This window comes from Arachis hypogaea, chromosome 13 (assembly GCF_003086295.3).
Source record: "Arachis hypogaea cultivar Tifrunner chromosome 13, arahy.Tifrunner.gnm2.J5K5, whole genome shotgun sequence".
NCBI classification, from domain to species: domain Eukaryota; kingdom Viridiplantae; phylum Streptophyta; class Magnoliopsida; order Fabales; family Fabaceae; genus Arachis; species Arachis hypogaea.
The window spans coordinates 11,624,262-11,644,955 of NC_092048.1; the positions used below are offsets into that span (position 1 = coordinate 11,624,262).

At 30.8% G+C, this 20,694-nt stretch overlaps 2 protein-coding genes across 2 annotated transcripts; both read right to left on the bottom strand.

Moving 5' to 3' along the window:
• Positions 1 to 6,734: 6,734 nt before the first annotated feature.
• On the bottom strand, positions 6,735 to 19,825 carry LOC112737201 (cytochrome P450 81Q32). The gene is made up of 4 exons (XM_025786981.3): positions 19,745 to 19,825; positions 11,268 to 12,081; positions 10,544 to 10,933; positions 6,735 to 7,522 (listed from the first exon to the last, which is right to left on the bottom strand). Exons 2-4 carry the CDS (start codon positions 11,793 to 11,795, stop codon positions 6,902 to 6,904), a joined length of 1,539 nt encoding a protein of 512 aa, XP_025642766.1. The 5' UTR covers positions 11,796 to 12,081; positions 19,745 to 19,825; the 3' UTR covers positions 6,735 to 6,901.
• LOC112732655 (putative disease resistance protein At3g14460) lies at positions 15,547 to 17,460 on the bottom strand. Its single transcript, XM_025781403.1, has one exon. The coding sequence runs from the start codon at positions 17,458 to 17,460 to the stop codon at positions 15,547 to 15,549; it is 1,914 nt and encodes a 637-aa protein (XP_025637188.1).
• Positions 19,826 to 20,694: the final 869 nt, after the last annotated feature.

Genomic DNA, 20,694 nt, shown 5'->3' on the forward strand with positions numbered 1-20,694 from the left:
AGTAACTGTTAGTGCAATCTATATTCTAAATCATGACAAGACAATGTTGCTGTAATGATTTTAGGGAAATTTAATTTGTATAAGCATTGAGCATAGAAAAATTGAAGACACAGAAATATAAGAGAGGAAACGGATTACGATTACCACATTTCACATGATAACTACTACATTCTTTTTATTTTTTATTCTTTTGGTTTAAACGTCTTGTACACAAGAACTAGGTCCATTTTAATTGGGCTACTTAGGCTCCATATTTATTATATTACTGTCTTCTTCAAAACGAGTTACAAACTCTTGACCCAACAAAAGAAACAAGATAAATACCAAAAGAGTAAACTACTATTTGTACCCACGGAAGTTAAAAACGCTGACATATCTATCCATAGAAAAAGAAAATTATCATTTGTATCAATAAAATATAGATTTTGCATAATAAAATTATCCAAACACTAAAAAATTACCTAAAATTCCTAAATTACCCTTACTTCACCACCATACCACCTCCTTCACCCAATCACCTTTCTAACCCTAACCCTCTTCGCCCTGCCACCACCCCTCTTTTCCTTTCTAATCTCAAATCCCACCACCACCTCCTTCACCCACCACCACCCCTCAAACTCTTCACTCAATGGTGGCTCCCGCTACCCCCGCAACCGTCACCGGAATCCTCGCCCTCGTTCACGAATTTACCGGTGAATCCAACTAGTTCCTCCAGCTCACCGCCATCTACTTCGCCAAGGCCGGATTCGCCACCTGCGCCATTGACCATCAGGGCCACGGCTTCTCCGACGGCTTCATCGCCCACATCCCTGACATCAACCCCGTCGTCGACGACTGCATCGCCTTCTTTGACGAATTCCACTCTCGCTTCGATCCTTCTTTTCCTTCCTTCCTCTACTCTGAATCCCTCGGCGGCGCAATCGCGCTATTAATCACTCTCCGCTGCTGCGATTCGCCAGAAAATGTCTCATCTGCGAACCGAGCGTGAGCTCTGATTATGGTGTCGTCCTCTTCGTGGGTGAAGGCCTGATGCTCTACCTGCGGGGAGACACCATCGGAGCCTGCAAAAAATGGGTTGGTTCATGAACCTGTAATGAAGAACAAAGCAAAAGGAAATCAGGGGAGAGGTAGATATAACAACGGCAGGGATCAGGCAACGATGGTGGTGGTTCTACGACGCAGAAAGAGGTGAAGAGGGTTGGCTATGTCGACGATAAGGTAGCGTGAAGAGGAGGGTATCTGACGCAGTAGGCTCTAGTTCGAGGCCGATGGTGATGGTGGCGAGGAGAAGCTGGCGCGATGCTCCTGGGTTCGGGGTAGGTCTGCGACGTTGCTAGCGGAGAAGGGGGTGAATAGTGATGAGGAGGGTGATACGGTGGTATGTGGTTGATGTTGGAATTGGGTGGCTGAAAAAAATGAGAGAGAGAGAGGAGATGATAGTGGTGGAGGGAAGGGTAGTTTAGGAATTTTATTTAAATTTTTAGGGTTTGGATAATTTTACTTGCAAAAACTATTTTTTATGGATACAAATAATAATTTTCTTTTTTTTATGGGTAGATTATGTCAGTATTTTCAACTTTTGTGAATACAAACGATAGTTTACTCTAAAAAAAACAAAAGAAACAAGATAAAATAAAATAAAACGAATAAATAAATATTGCATTTGGAAGTGGAGGCATAGCTGAATTGCACTTGGTTCGACTTTCGAGATTGGTTATAACTCAGTGGAGAATGAACTTATTGTCTGCGTGAGTGCATGAACAAAAAGATTCTTACACGATCAATCTATAAGGTTGTGGAGGTCGTCACACAAAACAAAACACATTGTTGTGAAAAAAGAGGGGAAAGATTAATTTAATTATATATTTTTCAAACAAAATTATTCCTAAAAATAAACGGCATTGAATTGTGATGTGGGAAGAGCAAAACTACAAAAAGCCAGGAAGGTGGAGAAGCTAATAGAAATCAGCATCCAATTTGCTGGACGTTGTTTGCTTCCGGCGAACTAGATAAGAGGAAGCCTAACTGATTTAAATTAATAGGATGATTAGTTCACTCGTCTACTTAAACAAATATCAACTAATTTTTTTTATATATCAGAAATAAAAGAATGGAAAAATAATTTGTGTATTATTGAGTGTATTTAGTATATTTGAACATTTATTATAGAATATTACATTTTTATTATTACGATTCTCTTTTTTTGTACGGCCTTAAGCACAACCGCCATTCGGGCAGCCAGTTACCCTTACGACCATAGACTCGTTATACTTCAGACCAACCTGCACCACCCAGTCATAGATCATTAATTTACAATAACGCATACTATTTGGAGATCTTGATAAGCTGTAGACAAATCTCCCCAGAAGAACAGCTTGAGCGTTGTTGTGATGGGAGGCTTCCATGCATAACGTATATCAGTCAAGATGATGTTTTGATTTTGAGTGATCCGGACATTCAAATTATACTTCTCAATAATCTCTCTTTGTGTTTTCTTCGTCTTTCCACCAATGCGACCGTTATCAACATGAAGACCATAAATAAACTGCCATCACCCTGGAAGATGGAATCCAGCAAATAAGGTCATGTTGCATAATGGAATGGAACTATATTCAAGCCAAAGATGTATTACCAAAGCATGAATCAACTAAAGATCGTTTAACCACATGAAAAGAAGACATGGGTGTTTGAGAATGAATTTATATACATATCTGCAACTAAAGAAGGCAAGTAAAAAAAATCTATAAAACAACATTTTTTTTGGCTCCTCGTGCTATCCCTTAATCTGTCTTAGTGGGATTTGAATCACCGACACTTGCTTAAGCAGGCGAGTAAGTTAACTACTCCACTAACACAAATTAGTTACAAAGCACCATTTTATCAGAACTACAATATTCTTTTTTTTTTTTTTCTGAAAACAAAGTGAATTTATGTCCAGAATAACGTTTTTCATTTATACTTTGCAGAGTAAGTTCAGTTTGTTGGTCCCACATTTTTTGTGCTTTGTTTGCTGGACCAAAGCGTTATTACATATAAGTATATTTTACAGTTTGGGCTTGAGTCCACCACTTTTGATAAAATTTGGGCCAGTCTTTTTGTCAAAATTTGGCCCACTTTACTTGTTCCAATATCTCCACTTTCGAAATGGAGTTTATCCCCTGACCAAAACAAAAAGAAATAGAGTTTATCCCCGTCAAAAAAAAAAGAGTTTATCCAGACCGAAAACGAAAAAGAAATGGACTTTATCCTTTGAGCGAAAAAAATAATCTAGTGGTTGTATTTTTCAGTAATTGCACCATAAAATTCTTTGATAGATGTTAGATATTGAAATGACTCGTTTGTATAACGTTTATAATTAAAAAACTAAGTGGGTTTATGCTATTTAAAAAAATTCCTAAAAGAGAGATTATGTGATATAAAGTGAGACTGGTTGTCAACAAGCTATAGTTCAGTCGGCGTATGTCTCCCTTCCCACTAAAAAATCTCGGATTTGACTTTCATCTAATGTAGCTTGAGCAAAAAAAAAAAAAAAAGCGTGGATTATATATGGACATATGGTTCAAGGGTGTACATGACCAGGCCACACCGGATTTAGTTTAATATAGACTCGACCCGAAATATAGATTGGGTCTAATTTTTAGACTCTAACCCGATCCTAGACTCGATGAAACCTACGCACCTTTGGGCCGGGTGAAAACCGGGTCTTTAGCATGTAAAAATCACCTAATCTCCAACCATTATTTTACAATTCACATAGTAAAATTCACTTAAAAAAATATAACAAGAACCAATCATTCTTTAAAATTAAAGCATAAGCATAATCAATACTAATATTGTCTAATAAAATCAAATATTTAAATCAATACAAATAACACAATATTATGCATTAGTGTAAAGTCTTATGCATTTTAAACATAAAACATTAACTTATAATCTTATAATGACTAATAACACAAAATATTAAGGTTTACAATATTTAAATTTCACATAAGAATAGCCATCATTCATCACTAATAACACAAAATATTAATTGTGTATGATGACCGGGCCATCGGGCCGAGTTCGGGTGACCCGAGCTATGGTCCGATCCCGACCCGAAATAATGACCGGGTCTATTTTTGAGACCCTTACCCGACTCTAGATCCGATGAAATCACACTAAATTAGCTCCTAAAGTGTTCGGGCCCGGACCGAAGCTTCGAGTTGGGCCGGGCCATGTACATCCTAGGTCCAACCTCCAAGTTTTCTTAATCCAAATACTGCTTTTATATGTAAATTTCATAGTGCCGTTTATGGTCTAAAACAGATTTCAAAGGTCCTGGTTTCGTACACTTGCTGCAACCTTAAAAGCTAAAACAGTGCAGTTTGTGCCTTTTTGTTTATTTGACAAACCAATCCTTCCATTATCTCTCTTAATTTAATGTAAATGATATTCTTATTGCTAGCAACAATGCATCTGATATTTATTCTCTTATTAAAATTTAAAATGCTGTGTTTTCTCTTAAGAAATTAGGCATGTTTAATCGTTTTTTTCTGGACTATTAACCAAATTTGGGACGGATTCCTCTAAATGGACCCACTCTTTTTAATGTTAAACTAACAGTGTCAACAACTTATTTATTTCTGCTTACCAATTTAACCAAACGAATGAGTTTACCTGTGTCTGGTCTTTAATCAAGGTTAATTTCTTATTTCTTTGTAGGTGAATAATAACAATACAGTATGACTACGTAAAATGATTTAAAAAATGAATGGTGCAGACATTTAGAATGGGTAAAAACATAAAAGTTTTGTTAGATAATATAAATCAAACACATCATGATTATCTTCTACTTATCAATAATTCTGGAGGATTAAAAATGCTACAATAGAACATCGTAGAAGTGTTGTGGAAGTTGTAGTCAAACGTGAGTTGCAATGTTTGACTATAACAATAAAAAATTGAAACCTTAAAGAATTTAAGATAAAACTGAATAGGAATTATGCAAGCTTTGTAAAATGTGCTTCTTTACAAATGCTTAGTAATTCAGCAGTGCCAATGATAATTACAAATTGGTGCCCGTTTAGACTCCGTTTGAAAAGCAGTAGAATTTTTTTTTTATTTTGAATTATAAAAAAATTACAGTACATGTATTTGGTACTTTTTTTAAAACAATTTTTAATTTTTCAAAAAGTTAATTCATATCTTTTTGAAAAAGTAGAAATATATGACTTCTTCTCTTCTATAAGTCATTCTATTATCTTCGTAAAAAAAATATCTCAAAATAAAAAAAATCTACTTTTATTTTTGACTCTATAAAAAAATATTGAAAATATTGACTTCCCATTACTGTTTTCACCCAAGATTCCATCTGCTAAAAGTATTGGTCTTCCACTATTATTTTCACGTAATGATTTATCTGTTGAAAATATTTATTTACCCTCCACCACTATTTTAAAATAATATTCCATTTGAACCACTTATTACATGTATTCCTTTCAATTTTTTTTAATCATTTTACCACTCTATTTTTATTATTAAATTTGTATTTAATATTGTGTGCGGTATAAAATCTCAGTTTTAATTTTATATAGTTGCAATTATTTTTATAATTAGTTATAACAAGTTCTTGACCCCAATAAAAGAGGTAAAAATTTTAATAGAAGTAAAAAAGAAAATAAAAAACAGCAACAAAATATACATTGACACATATTTCATAATTATTTTTTATTTTTATCGACCATATTATACACAATAAAATAGCAAACACTAACTACACAATAATTTTGTTGGCATTGCCATTAAGATTATTGTGAATTAAAATTTTATTACTATTTACCACATACAAGAACACCATTGTGAGTGAAGATATATGAAGTAAAAGAATCAGTTTCTACCTAAAAAATGGAACTAATAAGAAAACAAATAAAGAATTAATTGCCTAAACAATTGTAATCTTAGTAATTAGGTTATAGAAAATTAACATTTAATATTAAAAAGTATTTGTTATCATGTTGTTTTAATATCTATTTTTTGTGAAAAAAATATATTTTTTTAGTTATTTATCTAAACGTTACAACTTTAAAATAAGGACTTCTATAACTAAAAATTCAAATACAAAATAACTTATTTATAAACTACTATTAATAAAAATCCTTATACTTAAATTTTTTTTTAAATTTATTTAAATTATTTACCCAAACTTTATACTTGTAGAAATGTCATAAATGAAAATATACTTATCAAGAAGTCACTTGTCTCTAGCTTCTATTTTTTTTTTTCTTTGAGTTTTAGTGAATTTGAGAAAAAAAAAAACATGATAACGTCATCCATGTGAATGCAAAATTGTACACTAATTAATTATAGAATTTATTATTACAAATTTTCCAAGGCACCAATAATTTAGCTGAAAGACTAGTCCATCTCCGAAGAAGCTAAGAAGGCTGGCCCATCGTTATTGAGGTAGAAAAACAATTTTTCTAAGTGATGGAGAAGACTAACTACTGCTACTATATGGAAATTTCCCTTTTTTTTTCCATAGTATATATCATACGATTATAATAGGTATGTATTAAAATCAAGTATTAAAATCAGTTATTAATATAATATATATATAAATATATTAATAATTAATTTATTTTAATATCCAAATAATATTGTTAATATTCACATTACATCTAATTTTTTTTAAATTTTATTTTAATGTGGAATCCTTGTGTATCGATTTTTTTTTTAATACAATGGCAGCTAGCTAATCAGGAAAAAAAGAGAAGCAAGCATATATTATTTAAGCCATTTAGCATTTAGGCCTTTATAATGTTCACATTATAGTGCAATACACATAATATGAAACATATATATAGAATTTGTTCCCCCTACATCTACTTTATTCTAAAGATTGAGTCTTGCATGCATGCGCAAATTATATATTGGATAGAACCTTAACCATTTCTTGACGTGGCTTGCAAAAAGCAACCAAAGGTTTAGCTTTGGGCAACGTAAGCCCTATTCCCTCTGCCATGTCCACTTGATCCTCAATTTTCTCCCATTCAAAACACTGAAACAGTGCTCCTAATGCATGTCCCATAACATGTTTTGCCAAAACAGCTCCAGGGCAAGCTCGTCTTCCAACACCAAATGGAATCACATTGTAACAAACTTTACTACCATCTCCATTATCATCAAATCTTTCTGGAACAAATTTTGTAGGATCAGCCCATAAGTTAGGGTCCCTCTGCAGTGTCCACAAGTTCACAAGCAGCATTGTCCCTTTCGGTATGTCATAACCACAAACATTGCAATCACTTGAAGACTCGTGAGGTAAGAGAAGTGGTGCCACGGGGTATATGCGAAGTGTCTCAGTGATTATGTTCTGCAGGTACTTCATTTTGGAAGCGTTTGATTCATTCAAGAGTTGATCATGGCCTGCGTGTGTTTCGATCTCGTGTTGAAGCTTCTTCATTGTTTGTGGATTGTTGAGGAGAAGCGACACTGCCCATTCCATTGTAATAGCCGAAGTTTCTGACCCAGCTATCAGCATTGCCTGGATTTTTAACAGTTTTTAAATTATAACTATTTTTAATTTTTTATATATTTCAAACATTAAAAATATTAAAAGTTATTTTTTAATAAGTTTTAATAAAATATTTTTTTATGATATTCTAAAAAACGTATTCGTAAAACATATGCTACTATGTTAGTTAGCTCTTTTCATTTTTGAAATAATTAGTGATTGAAATCAATTTTGACCTATGACATGACAACATCATCAAATCTTACAATATTTCCCCAAAATTCACTCTCTAAACCAGTCTTAGGCAACGCCTTTTGTACTATTTTTTTAAAGTTCATTTATATCCAAATCCAAAAAATCATTGCCTATGCTAATATAAGCAGCGGTTATAAGTTTTTTGGCGTTAGAAGCAAATTAACATATATTTTTTCGGTTATGCTGAGAAAAAAAAATCTAAAATTATCCTATTTAATTTAATATTTATAATGTATGTAATATTTATTATTATTATTATTATTATTATTATTATTATTATTATTATTATTATTATATTTAAGATTATTCAATTATTTTATCAATAATTGATAATGAATATAAAATAAATAATGATTATATGTGAACTGAAATTTCTTTTACATGTAGAAGACAGAAGATATTATTATTGTCAAAGATATGGTGATGAGAGACTTGGAAGAGATACGTCTTCTTTAATTTGGAGTGGCATATGATGTGGGGTATTTTCAGTCAATTTTTCTCATTACGTGTTTTGACTTTCTCCCTCTGTTTTCTACCTTGTCTATTCAACAATACTTTTCATTTCTTCCAACAAAAAGACAAAAGGAATAAAGTGTGCGATTTACATTATTATATATGGTGATACTATCACCAAAATTTTATAATTATCTTTATATAAAGATATTTTTTTATAATTATTAGATCATAAATTATATAATTTGATTTTGATGTATTATAAAAATATTATTTTTTTAAAATATAACTAAATAAATAAAATATACTTTTAACACAAAAATTTTTATGAAAAAATATTTTTAATATTTTTATTTAAATAGATGGCATTAGATATTCGTACCACCTTTAATTTGAATGTTACCTTTGTATTTGGATAAGGTATACTTAACAATATCTCAAGAAGTGAAATGTGAATTTGCTTCATTCTCAACTCAAAAAATATAAAGAGCTGAAGATTATCTATAATTCCAACAATTTAACCAAAAAATCAAACATGAAGTGCTTTCTGACGCACACAGCTTGTTCCACAATACCATGCCTGGAGCCAAATGTATATATTATTTGTTATAAGAAAAGATATAAATAACTAATTTTAGAATTTAAATTTATAATTTAAAATTAAAAATAAAAAAATTATAATTTAAAATTTAAAATTTAAAAGTAATAAAATTTATTTCTAAAAAATTGATTAATATTAGTTGAAAAAAGTAAATTTTTAATATTATTCTAAATTAAAATTATTAAGCATTCATCGTTATTTATTTTCTGTTTTATTGATTAACTGTTAATTAAAAAAAAAGAAATTAATTATTTAATAAAAGCGAAATATAGCGCATGCTATTAAACTAGCTCATGACAACAATAAAGAAGTCTTGTGGCCCACAAATTCAACCCAACAGAATACATAAATTCAGTTCTAATTTCAGTCTTTATTAATTTATCTTATCTTATCTTTATGTTATCTTCTCTTCTTATCTTATCTTTACTTTTATCTTTCATAGGACAATACTTTATATATATATTTAGTCTTACCCTCATAGTTTACAACACTTCAGTACAATTCAATCAATCAATAATCAATAAAAGTTCGCATTCTTTTCTTTTCTTATTCTTTCACAATTTTATCATGGTATCAGAGCCACTTCTTTTTCAACTTCCTCCCACAATAAATAATCATAGATTTAGTTACATGCATCCAAGTGAAAATTCTACCACAGTTTTGATTATCCCGGTTCTTTACCAGCAATTCCGTCTGCGCCTTCTTGTATTTCATCTGCAACTTCTTCCGGGAGTTTTGTTTCAGCAGTTCAATCTGCATCTGTTCTAGCAGTTCAATCTGCATCTGTTCTAGCAGTTCCATCTGCGCTCTACGCGCCATTTGAAGACCACTCTTATTGCGCTATACGCGCCCTCTAAAGATCAATCTTGTTGCGTTTTACACGCTTATTTTTTATTTTTTATTTTTTATTTTTTATTTTTTATTTTTTATTTTTTATTTTTTATTTTTTATTTTTTATGAAGATCGCTGCTTGCTCTCTCTCCCTCAAGCACAGCATCTCCTTTTATGTATTTTTGCCGTCGGTAGCTCAAGCTCCGCCGCACGCAATTGTTTAAAGATCGCTGCTCAAGCACAACATCTCCTTTTATGTATTTTTGTCGTCGGCAGCTCAAGCTCCGCCGCACGCAATTGTTTAAAGATCGCTGCTCAAGCACAGCATCTCCTTTTATGTTTTTGCCGCCGGCAGCTCAAGCTCCGCTGCGCGCATTTTTTGAAGATTGCTGCTCAAGTACAGCATCTCCTTTTATATTTTTGCCGCCGGCAACTCAAACTCCGCCGCACGCATCTTCCTCCGCGTCACTACGTCAAACGCGTCTTCATCAACAATTTCATTGGAACTTATCCAAGCTGTGGATTATTGACATCTTCCATCCACCAGCTTGCGGGGGCGTATTAAACTAGCTCATGACAACAATAAAGAAGTCTTGTGGCCCACAAATTCAGCCCAACAGAATACATAAATTCAGTTCTAATTTCAGTCTTTATTAATTTATCTTATCTTATCTTTATGTTATCTTCTCTTCTTATCTTATCTTTACTTTTATCTTTCATAGGACAATACTTTATATATATATTTAGTCTTACCCTCATAGTTTACAACACTTCAATACAATTCAATCAATCAATAATCAATAAAAGTTCGCATTCTTTTCTTTTCTTATTCTTTCACAATTTTATCACATGCAAAAAGCCAATAACCCTTATAACAATCTCTTAAGGTGAAGAAGAAATAAATATCTCACCAGAATGACTCCTTTCATTGTTTCATACGTGTAGAGTTCAGGTTCCTTATCTTGCAAGTCCAACATGACTTCAATCAAATTTAGTTTCCCATTATTATTATCACTTCTGATGCTCCTATTCCTTTGGATCTCATCAAGTAGTTTCTGAAGAAAACTATCCACCCTTTTCATCAAATTCACCATCTTCTTTTTCATGCCTTGAAAATCAATCCATTCTGGTATTGGAATGAAGTCATTCAAGCAACTAGCTTGAAGCGCCGTGAACTCCTTCATCAGAATTTGGAACTCTTTACCTTCTTCATCAATATCCTTGCCATAGTACCTTTTCCCAGATATCATCCTCAGCAGCATGTTGAAAGAGACTTCCACAAATTTTGGCCTCAGTTCTACCTATTATCATTAAGTAGTGACCAAACCATAAATAAAAATAAAAAAAAATGAATAGAAGAATAATTTTACATAAACTTTATCTTAGTATATGGACTAATAAAGATAATAAAAATAATAGACAACATAATATATCTAAATTTGTGATACACTAAAATATATTATATATTTAAAATTTATTAATACTATGTGTACACTAAAGTAAGAAACGAGACTCGAATTCGAAATCTTTAATTGAGTATGGAAAGATTATGTCATTTAAATACTATAATTGATGAAAAATTGAGTATACGATGAATTGAATCTTTTTGGCAAACCGGATATTATAATGTTCTACCTTTAACTTTTGAGTTTGACCACCTTTGCTGCACTCTTGAAAGAGTTCCTTCACCAACAACCGAATCTCTTCCTCACGAATGCTTTCAAACATGGCAAGACGATTGGTAGAGAAGAGCTCCAAGGTTGTTAGACGGCGGAGGCTGCGCCAGTGGTCGCCGTAGGAAGCAAATCCTATCGTCCTACTACCATAGTTGAGAAGCTTCGCGGCAAGTGTGGTGGGACGGTTTGCAAAAGTGATATCATTCTTTGTGAAACATTCTTCAATGGCGGAAGGTGAAGAGACAACAAGGACTTTTCGTGTGCCGAGTTTGAGGAACAGCATGTGGCCATATTTCTGTGTGAGGTTGTGAAAGCTTTGGTGCAAGGGTTGTTTTATGAGATGAAGGTGACCTATCATTGGTAGAGAAGGTGGACTTGGTGGTAGGTTTTTGTGTTTGCCATGGATTTGAAGAATGTATTTAGAAACAAGAAAGAAGAAGAGGAGAAATATTGAAGTAGGTATCAGCCAGTTACTTGCTTCTTCCATGTTATTGTGAAAGAAAAAAACTGTGTGGGAGAGTGTTTATATATTTGCTGAATGATTCTTGTTGATTCATTTGTTTTACTAATGAGCTTGACTTTTGAAGCATTTTGATAAGGATTTCATGTACTAAAATTTTGAGATTTTTTTTATACGAGTGGAATATTTACAGTGGAACATTGCAATTATTGTTGTACCGACCACTTTTGCTAAGAAATTAACCTTTTTTTTTTTCTGATCATTAATGAGCTATTAAAATGGAAAATGAGCATAGAAGAGTGGAAGTTTGACGCTGTTATTATTATAGAGAGGGAAATGACTCAAATGAGAAAGTTAGATGATTCAAAATTTAATACCTATTTTTTTTAAGTTTAAGGAGTAAGTTAAATAATTTTTTTTATTTTTTATTTAAAAATTAAAAAATTAAAATAGTAAACTTTTTTAACTAATTAATTAGAATTGCCTTCAATCTTAGTTTATCCTAGCAGAATTGTGTTTTTTTTTTTTTCACTCAACCACGTTACCTAAATCTACTAATCAACTTTTAAGATGTGTGTACATAAATTTTGTACCAATAAATGTTTTTTCTTAACAGAAGTTGGCCTCTATTTTCTTCCTTTACACATGTACTCCTTAGTTAATTTTCGGTCCATCTTATTGTATGTTGAGTTTTTTATTTCAAAAAAAAAAAAAATTCCATACTGAAATTTGGGAGGATATGGACAAGCAAAGAAACTGGGTTTGGTAGTCTCGAACAGGGACCTACTTCTGCATTTAATATAGGCGGCTAAAAATTTAGTGTCTTGGAAGTATTTTGTCTAGTAATGGAATTGAGAGATTAATATTACCGTTAATATTTAATATATAAAAGAATAAGGTATATTTTTTATTATTAACGTTTATAATTTAAAAAAAATTATTTTTATTATTTAATTTTATTTTTAATCATTTTTATTTATTTAATTTTATTTTTAATCATTTTTATTTATATCAAAACTACTTCTAAAAATTTTTTATTTTATCTATAATATTTTACATAAAATTAATGTTTAGATATAATTTTGACACAAATAAAAAATACTAAAAATAAAATTGAATGAAACTAAATGTTGAAGATTTTTAAAAAAAATCGCAAACATCAGAAATAAAAAATATATTTATACAAAAATTAAAAAATTTTAAAATACAAATATTTAAAATTTAATTAAAAAATATATAAAATTTAAACTCAATAAAAATATACTTTTAGTTAATTTTATAAAAGTTTATTATTTGACAACTTACTATAATATTGACTGCTATAATATATATTGATTCGAATTCCCTAGCATTAGTCATTTAGTCTTTTTAAAATAAGAAAGTGCAATAGAAAAATTTGTGTTAATAGATTTCAACTACTTTTTGTGGCTTCAATTATGTCGAATTGAATTTGTCGAGCTTTTGGCAATGGAATTCGGATGCTTTAGGCTTACTAGAGACAAAAAAAAAAAAAAATTAAGTAGAGAGTAAAAATAACTATAAAAGTGGTTTTTTTTTTTAAGTTTCAAAATAAATACTCTAACAATTGTAATAACGAGAGAAACACATACAGAGCTTTTAGTTTTAAAAAGTTTTAATATATAAAAAATCTTTAAAGTTTATAGGTTTCAATGAAAACATTTTTCATTATTTGCCTTAAAAAATTATTAACTAAATTATTTTTATTTGCAGTGTTAAACTTTTTTTAAGTCTACTCCAGTCTCCAGTTAATGGACTAAGATCTTGTTATTGTTGCTGTCATTATATTAAACTTTTATTAGAAGTATAAAAAATAAATTATACATACATTAATAAAATATTTTAAATTAAAATCAAGTAATCTAAAAGTCAATTTATTAATTCGCTTAAATAAGTGATCTAATTCAAAGCATACCTTGTATTAATAGACTCAGTAGCACAGTAAATTAATTTTTTATTTTTGAATTGGACTAAAGGATATTGTGAAAAACTAAAATATATTGAAAGCTTCTAGTATGAGGAAAGTATTTTAAGGTCTTTTATAGACCAGGATAAATTACAAATATGTAAAAATTATGGGAGTCACTTTGAAATATGATAAACAAGTAATTAATCTTTACATGACTATCACACTCATATGATCATCACGTGTGTTCAAAGAGAATTCAAAACCCAAATTCTCTACATGTGTCAACATCACTAATAAAAGAAATACTGTAAATTTAAATTACTTGTTCATTTCTAAAAACAATTTCATTAAAAGATCTAAAACATTTTTGTTAAAAATGTGTTAGTCATAAAAAGTAACAATAATAACAATAATAATAATAATTATAATAATATCAATTAATGTACTACATTAGAGAAATATATTTTTTTTAAACAAAAAGCAAGTGACGGAATTGTAGATTTGTTTTTGAACTTAGTCCTTGTAGTTTTATCATGTAATATAGGCCCAAATATAGAAAATGTTGGACTTAATTTACAAAAACAAGGCCCAAAATACTTCCAAACTATTGTCAATAACAGGATTGAGGAATAACCGAATAAGTAACGTGGTTTTTTTATAAATGGTTATTATCAGTCCCTAGTTGATAATAATACTTTCAAAATATTGTATAACTAATGGCAATTAAATCACACACCAAAATAGTGTACAACAACTCATATAATAGAGGAGTAGCATTGTTAGTTAATTTAAAGTGATAAGGTTGAGGAATAAGAAGCATCGTATAATTGACCAATTTTTAGCAGCTAGAACATGAAATTCAGGATAAATGGAACACACTCCAAATTTTTTACTCTTAGAAGAGTAAAAAATACGATGAGATTATACTAATAGTTCGGCTTTAAATCTCAAGTAGGTACATAGAGTCATAGACAGACTCCCCCACACTGTAGCACCAGGCCAAAATGCTTTACAGGACTTCCCTAATTCCTATCACCAACCTCGGCACCAAAGGCGGATAAATCTGAAAGTTCTTGGTGAAACATGAAATTTATTGTCTCATATGATCCCTAACAACTAACCAGTCCTCTGCAACCTGCAATAAGTTCAGCAGAAAAGTTCTATGAAAATTTTCAACAACAGAGTCTGTGAGCCTTCAAGTTTACTTCTACAATGTTAAAGTTTGTGTAGAACTGGAACTCCATACAACATGCAGAGTTGCTACAAGCACAACAAAACTTTTTCCCCTAGATGTGTCTGCTAAATAAATCATATCATGCAATGTATGAAAACTAATTTTTCTAAAAGCTTAAATAAATTTTTGTGTAGAGATGCAACTACTTAAACTAGGGTCAGCCTCATTCATGTCGTGCTCAAATCTAGAAAATAATTTTTCTAAAAGCTTAAATAAATTTTTGTCCCCTTTAAAAATAAAATAAAACTATAAGGACAAAAACCAAAGTTTGCTAATGTTACAGAGACCAAAATCTTATTTAAGTCTTCTCTAAATTTGATAATACTAAAGAGTCCTAGCAAGCTAAATGCTTCATTAGATTAAATATTCATATTATAAATTACGAATATACAAGGAAATCAGAAATAAGTACACTAATTGGTGAAACCAAGTTAATACAAGTTGGCAAGCATCATCTGAACAAGGCAGTAATATAAATTAAAACAAACCTAAATATCTCAATTACAGCTTAGCTTAGGTAGTTGTTTGCTTGGAATGCAAAACATTATTAAAAGAAAAGATAAAAAGATGAATCCCAAATATATATATAAGGAAAAAAATAACAAAGTTCTAACAGGTTAAGACTTAAGATGTACGAGTGATTTCTTCCCGTCAATAAATACATTGGGGACATGAGCTATCTCTCTCAAGTACTTGATATTTGGACAATAACTCAATTCCAAACGCTTAAGAGAATTGAGGCTAGACAACACTGGAAGTGAGTGCAGTTCAGGGCAAAATTTTATCTCAAGTTTATTCAACCATGGAAAGTCTCCATTTTCTACTCCTGTCCACTCTTTCAATTGAGGCATGGATTGAATTGACAGTGTTTCCAACTTTGGAAATGCATGATATAGTTGATCTTCTCCATCCCGACAAAAGTGTTCATCTATTCTTTCAAGCTTGTCCATTCCGTCGATCCACAAAAAGCGAAGAGATGGCAATTTACCAATGGGTAGAAGACATTCACAATTCATACAATTATAAAGTTCCATATCAACTAGATGGGCATAGGATGGATCAGAAATCCAATTTGGAAGCTTAAAACCTCCATAACTTGTTATTTCTAACTTTTCAAGATCCAAAGAAGGTTGAAGATATTGAAGGATTTGTTCTTCTTTAACAGCATCACATTCCCGTGAGGTAGTCCATATTAGTTCTAGACTAAGCAGCTTCTTATTACTCAAATCAACCTCCTGGGCTTCCTCAAAACTCGAGATGTTTTCCATTCTTAAAATACATAATGATCCAGTCAGATCAACCAGATCCTTCAGCTCTAAAATCCTACAACCATCATCCTTACCAACAACGAATTTGGACAAAGTCTGAAGACTAGTCAGGTTACCTATCCCATGAGGCATAGAACCCGATCCTCCAATAATGTCAAAAACAAGATGCATCAAACTGGTGAGCTTCCCAATCTCTTCGGGCAACCCATCTAGCTTAAAACAATTCTTCAACCTTAGAGTCTGCAAATTAGAAAGACTACTAATTGAATCAGGCAATCTTTTGATGGGCGTAAAGGAGAGATCAAGATATCGAAGCAACTTCAAGTTCCCCAAGGAACTAGGTAGTTCCAAAATATGACTTCTACTAAAATTTAATGCCCTCAAGTGCTTAAGCCTCAAGAAAAGATCATGCGGGACTTGATGAGCATAAAAGTCAGGTGTGGGAGTAACGAACAGCGTTTCCAGATTTCGAAATCTTTCCAATGACTCAAAACCAACATGTTTGATGCTTTTAGCATCTAAGGACAAATGCTTAACATCGTCGGAGACACCATCAATGTCTCCATCAAAGACTCTGGCATATTCTGCAGAAAACTTTAATTTGGATTGGTTGATTTTATACAGGAAAGTGCGGAAAACACCCATAGATGGATCTAACCTAGAAGGAAGAACAACTTCATCAGATAGCAACGAAGCAAACACTTGATTCTCCACCTGTCTAGAAGAAGCGGTAAAGAGGTCTTGAGCTGCCCATAAGGAAATTAATTCTTGTTTGGAAAATTCATAACCGAGAGGAAAAAGAGAACAGTGAGAAATAAAAGGAAGAAGATCAACATGTTGTTCAGCGGTGCTTCTTTCAGAGTGAATTGCAAACGGAGGAGAGGATGCTGAAGGAGAAACATCCTTGTCCAGATTAACTTTGAGCTGTGTTAATTTCACAGCCTTTCTACTTCTCGGTCCGGTAGTAGAAGGGAACGGCATGGTCGCATCAGATGGTGATCTTGGAGACAGTCCAATCGTATCTCGAATTGTGGGCAAGGATTTTCTTGAATGGATAGGAATATGATCCGCGAGATCCCTTGAAATGTTCCCCACCCGCGGAGGCAGAGTCTCGTGTGTGTCAGGAGGAATAACTTCCTTTGGAACAGCTCTTGGTTTCGGCTGATTAGAACTGGGATTCGAGTCCATGGGGTGTGTGCGTAGATTCTGGTAAAGAAGATGGTGGTTCCAGAAGGAGAAGCAGCTGCAGAAGCAAAGGCACATAGCGAAAGAAACCCTAACACATTGTTTGGTTTGATAGAAAATTGGTGGAAAGAAAATGGATGGAAAATGATATTTTCCTTTGTTTGATTATGAAAGAAAATAGAAAGGAAATAAAATTTTTGTATGGTTCCATTGACAAAATTTTCTTTCCATCACAAGCAAGAAAATAAGAAGAAAAGTGCTATATTTTTGTATTTTCAATATTACCCTTAGTTATATTATTATTAGTAAATATTAATATAAATTTAGTTTTAATATATTATTATAATAAAAATTTATATTTAAATATTATATGTATTAGATAAATAATTTAAATCAAATATATAAAATTATAATATTTTATAATATTTATAAAATATAATAAAACATGAATAAATAAAAATATTTATATTTTATTTTATGATAAGAGTATTAATGTAATTTTATATTATTATGATTTTTTTTTTCACTTTTCTTTCTATCCAAACAAAAGAAAATTTTCTCTCTATTTTCTTTCCATCTATTTTCTATTCATCCAAACAACACACAAATAACTTAACTTTTCTTTCCATTTTCTTTCCTCTTATTTTCTTTCCTTTCATTTTCTTTTCAACATCCAAACAAACCCTAAGCGAGGGAATAGAAAAGTAAGTTTGTATTAGAGTGATTTATGTTTGACAATTTTTGATAAAAAGTAAGTTTGTGTTAAAGTAATTTATGTTTGGCAATTTTTGTATCAAAATTGATTATAGTAAAATAAATGTTGTTTGACTTATACAATTCAAAATCACTTTTAGATCAAAAATTACTAAAATAGACCTCAACTTAAATTATTTTTTTTATATTATCTTATTATTATTCTAATTTAGATATTTAAATAGATCTTATTAATTAATTTTATAATAAAATTAATATTTACTTACTAAAATAAAAATAACATATAAAAATAGATAAAATATATTTTTAAATAAAAATAAAATAATATAAATTTTATATATATATGTAAAAGAATATTTAATCAAATATGTTACATTTTTTTAAGTATTAACTAAGAATGTTACTTTAGTATTTTTTTGCATCGTACTCTTATTCTAGTACTCTCAATAATCTTATTCTTAATATTAATTTGGAATCCAACGTTTATGATTTTATTATTATCTATGATTAATTTTTATCTAATTTATTTTTTTAATAGAATCATAATCTAATGTTATAAAAAATTACACTAAAACATAGTATATGAGAATTACAATTATAACAGAGAGTACTAAAAATAATAAAAAAATTAAATATTTACTTTATAGTAATTGAAACAAATCTGAAAATTTTTTATGATCTTTTTATATAGTATATTTTTAGTATTTTTAGTACTCTTTTTTTAGTATGTTATAATTTTTTACTATTATTATTATTTATAGTTAATTTTTTGTTTAATTTACTTTACCTAATAGAATCAATAAATCATATTATAAAAAGATAATAACAAACATAATACACAAAAATCACAATTATAAAGGTGTATAATATCAAACAAACAATTGAAAAAAATAAAAATAATAAATAATAGAAAAATAGAGCTCATATAAATAGAAATAACAAGAATTTTATAAATAATATAATAACATACATGAAGGATAAAGTTGATAAAAGATAAATAAATGGTTAGTATCCATGGTTAAAAACGCATAAGCTAAAAATAGTTGCTTCTTGTAAACGTTGGTTTTGGTAGCAAAATCACTTCTGCGTTCATAAAAAAAAATTTGCCAAACCAAAAGTTGAAGCTTTCAAGAAGTCTAAACGTGCTTCTTCTCTTCCAACGAGTTTCCCAAACACAGCTAGTGGTGGTGGTGTTGCTGTCAACTCGACGTCGGCCCTCGAGTGTTATGACGTTTTTAAAGTAGGCTTTGCATTTTGGTAGCCCACTTTTGAATGGACTATCGTAGCCTCTCTTAAAACATAAGAATAAAGCACTTGTATAAACTAAATCGATGCTAATATTATATGAATCACCCAGACTAAATAACGTTACGTACATGTCTCCAATTATACTTCTATATAAATCGAATTAAACTAATTCGAATTGCATAATATCTTTCAATATTATGCCGAGGATGATATCTGGGAAGAGATACTATGGAAAGCATGGAGTGACCGAAGGAGGAAAAGAGTTTCAGATTCTTACGAGGGAGTTCACTGAGCTTGAAGAGAATGATTGAGTTGATGAAGAAGATGGACCGGTTCTTGCAGAACCTCTTTGACGAGCATAGGAGAAACAGGACTAAATTAACGAAAAAAGGAGCATGACTCTGATTGATGTCATGTTGCATCTCAGAGAAACTGAACCTGAATTCTATGCTGATGACAATATGAAAGGAGTCATTTTGGTAAGTAAATAATTCATTGACTTATGGAAGAAAAAATTGAGATTTTACGTGAAAATAAAAAGGTAAATTAAAAATTGTATCTTAATTTAAATCATAAAATTGTCTCTTCTAATTGAAATTTTGTAAAATCAGTAGACTCATTTAAAATTATAATACTGGAAGATTTTAGTAACTATCACTTAATTGCCAACAATAATTGAAACACTTATACCCTGTGACACCACAACTTATACCCCACGAATCCTCTAGTGATTGCCAAGGAGAGGTTCGAAGAAGAAGATAGAGGTGGGGAAGTGTACTACAATATGATTCCATGAATATTGGAAGGAGAGCTTGCCCTGGAGCAGTGTTGGCAAAACGTATCATTGGGCATACATTGGGTGCATTGATTCATTGTTTTGAGTTTGATAGAGTTGGAAATGAAGAAATCAACATGAAGGAAAGACTAGGACTTACCATGCCCAAAGTTGAGCCTTTGGTGGTTTTGTGTGGGACAAGTCGGAGTATGATTGAAGTTCTGTCTAAGTTATGTGTTAATAATAATTAGATCATGAACCATCTTGGATTGGTCTAATAGTTAATTCAATAATTCGTTCAAACAAGTACTAGAGATTCAAATCTCACTTTGTGCATGCAACAACCCATTAGCCATCAATAAATCTAATACTAGTAGAATTATTTTCTAAACAAACACCAACTATTTTGATGTGCAAATAACATTGTTAGTTAAGTTAAAGTGACAAGATTGAGGAATAAGTAACATGGTTTTTCATAAATTGCCAGTTCCTAATTGATAATAATACTTCCAAAATATTGTATAATCAATTGCAATTAATCACACACCAAAATAGTTTACAACAACTTATATAAT

What these genes read in the sequence shown, in the direction of transcription:
- LOC112732655 (XM_025781403.1), bottom strand. Translation starts at nt 17,460, where the DNA reads ATGTGCCTTTGCTTCTGCAGCTGCTTCTCCTTCTGGAACCACCATCTT.
- LOC112737201 (XM_025786981.3), bottom strand. Translation starts at nt 11,795, where the DNA reads ATGGAAGAAGCAAGTAACTGGCTGATACCTACTTCAATATTTCTCCTC. An exon ending in GTCAAACTCAAAAGTTAAAG is followed by an intron (nt 10,934 to 11,267) that starts GTAGAACATTAT and finishes TAATGATAATAG; the next exon opens with GTAGAACTGAGGCCAAAATT. An exon ending in CAATGAAAGGAGTCATTCTG is followed by an intron (nt 7,523 to 10,543) that starts GTGAGATATTTA and finishes TTAAAAATCCAG; the next exon opens with GCAATGCTGATAGCTGGGTC.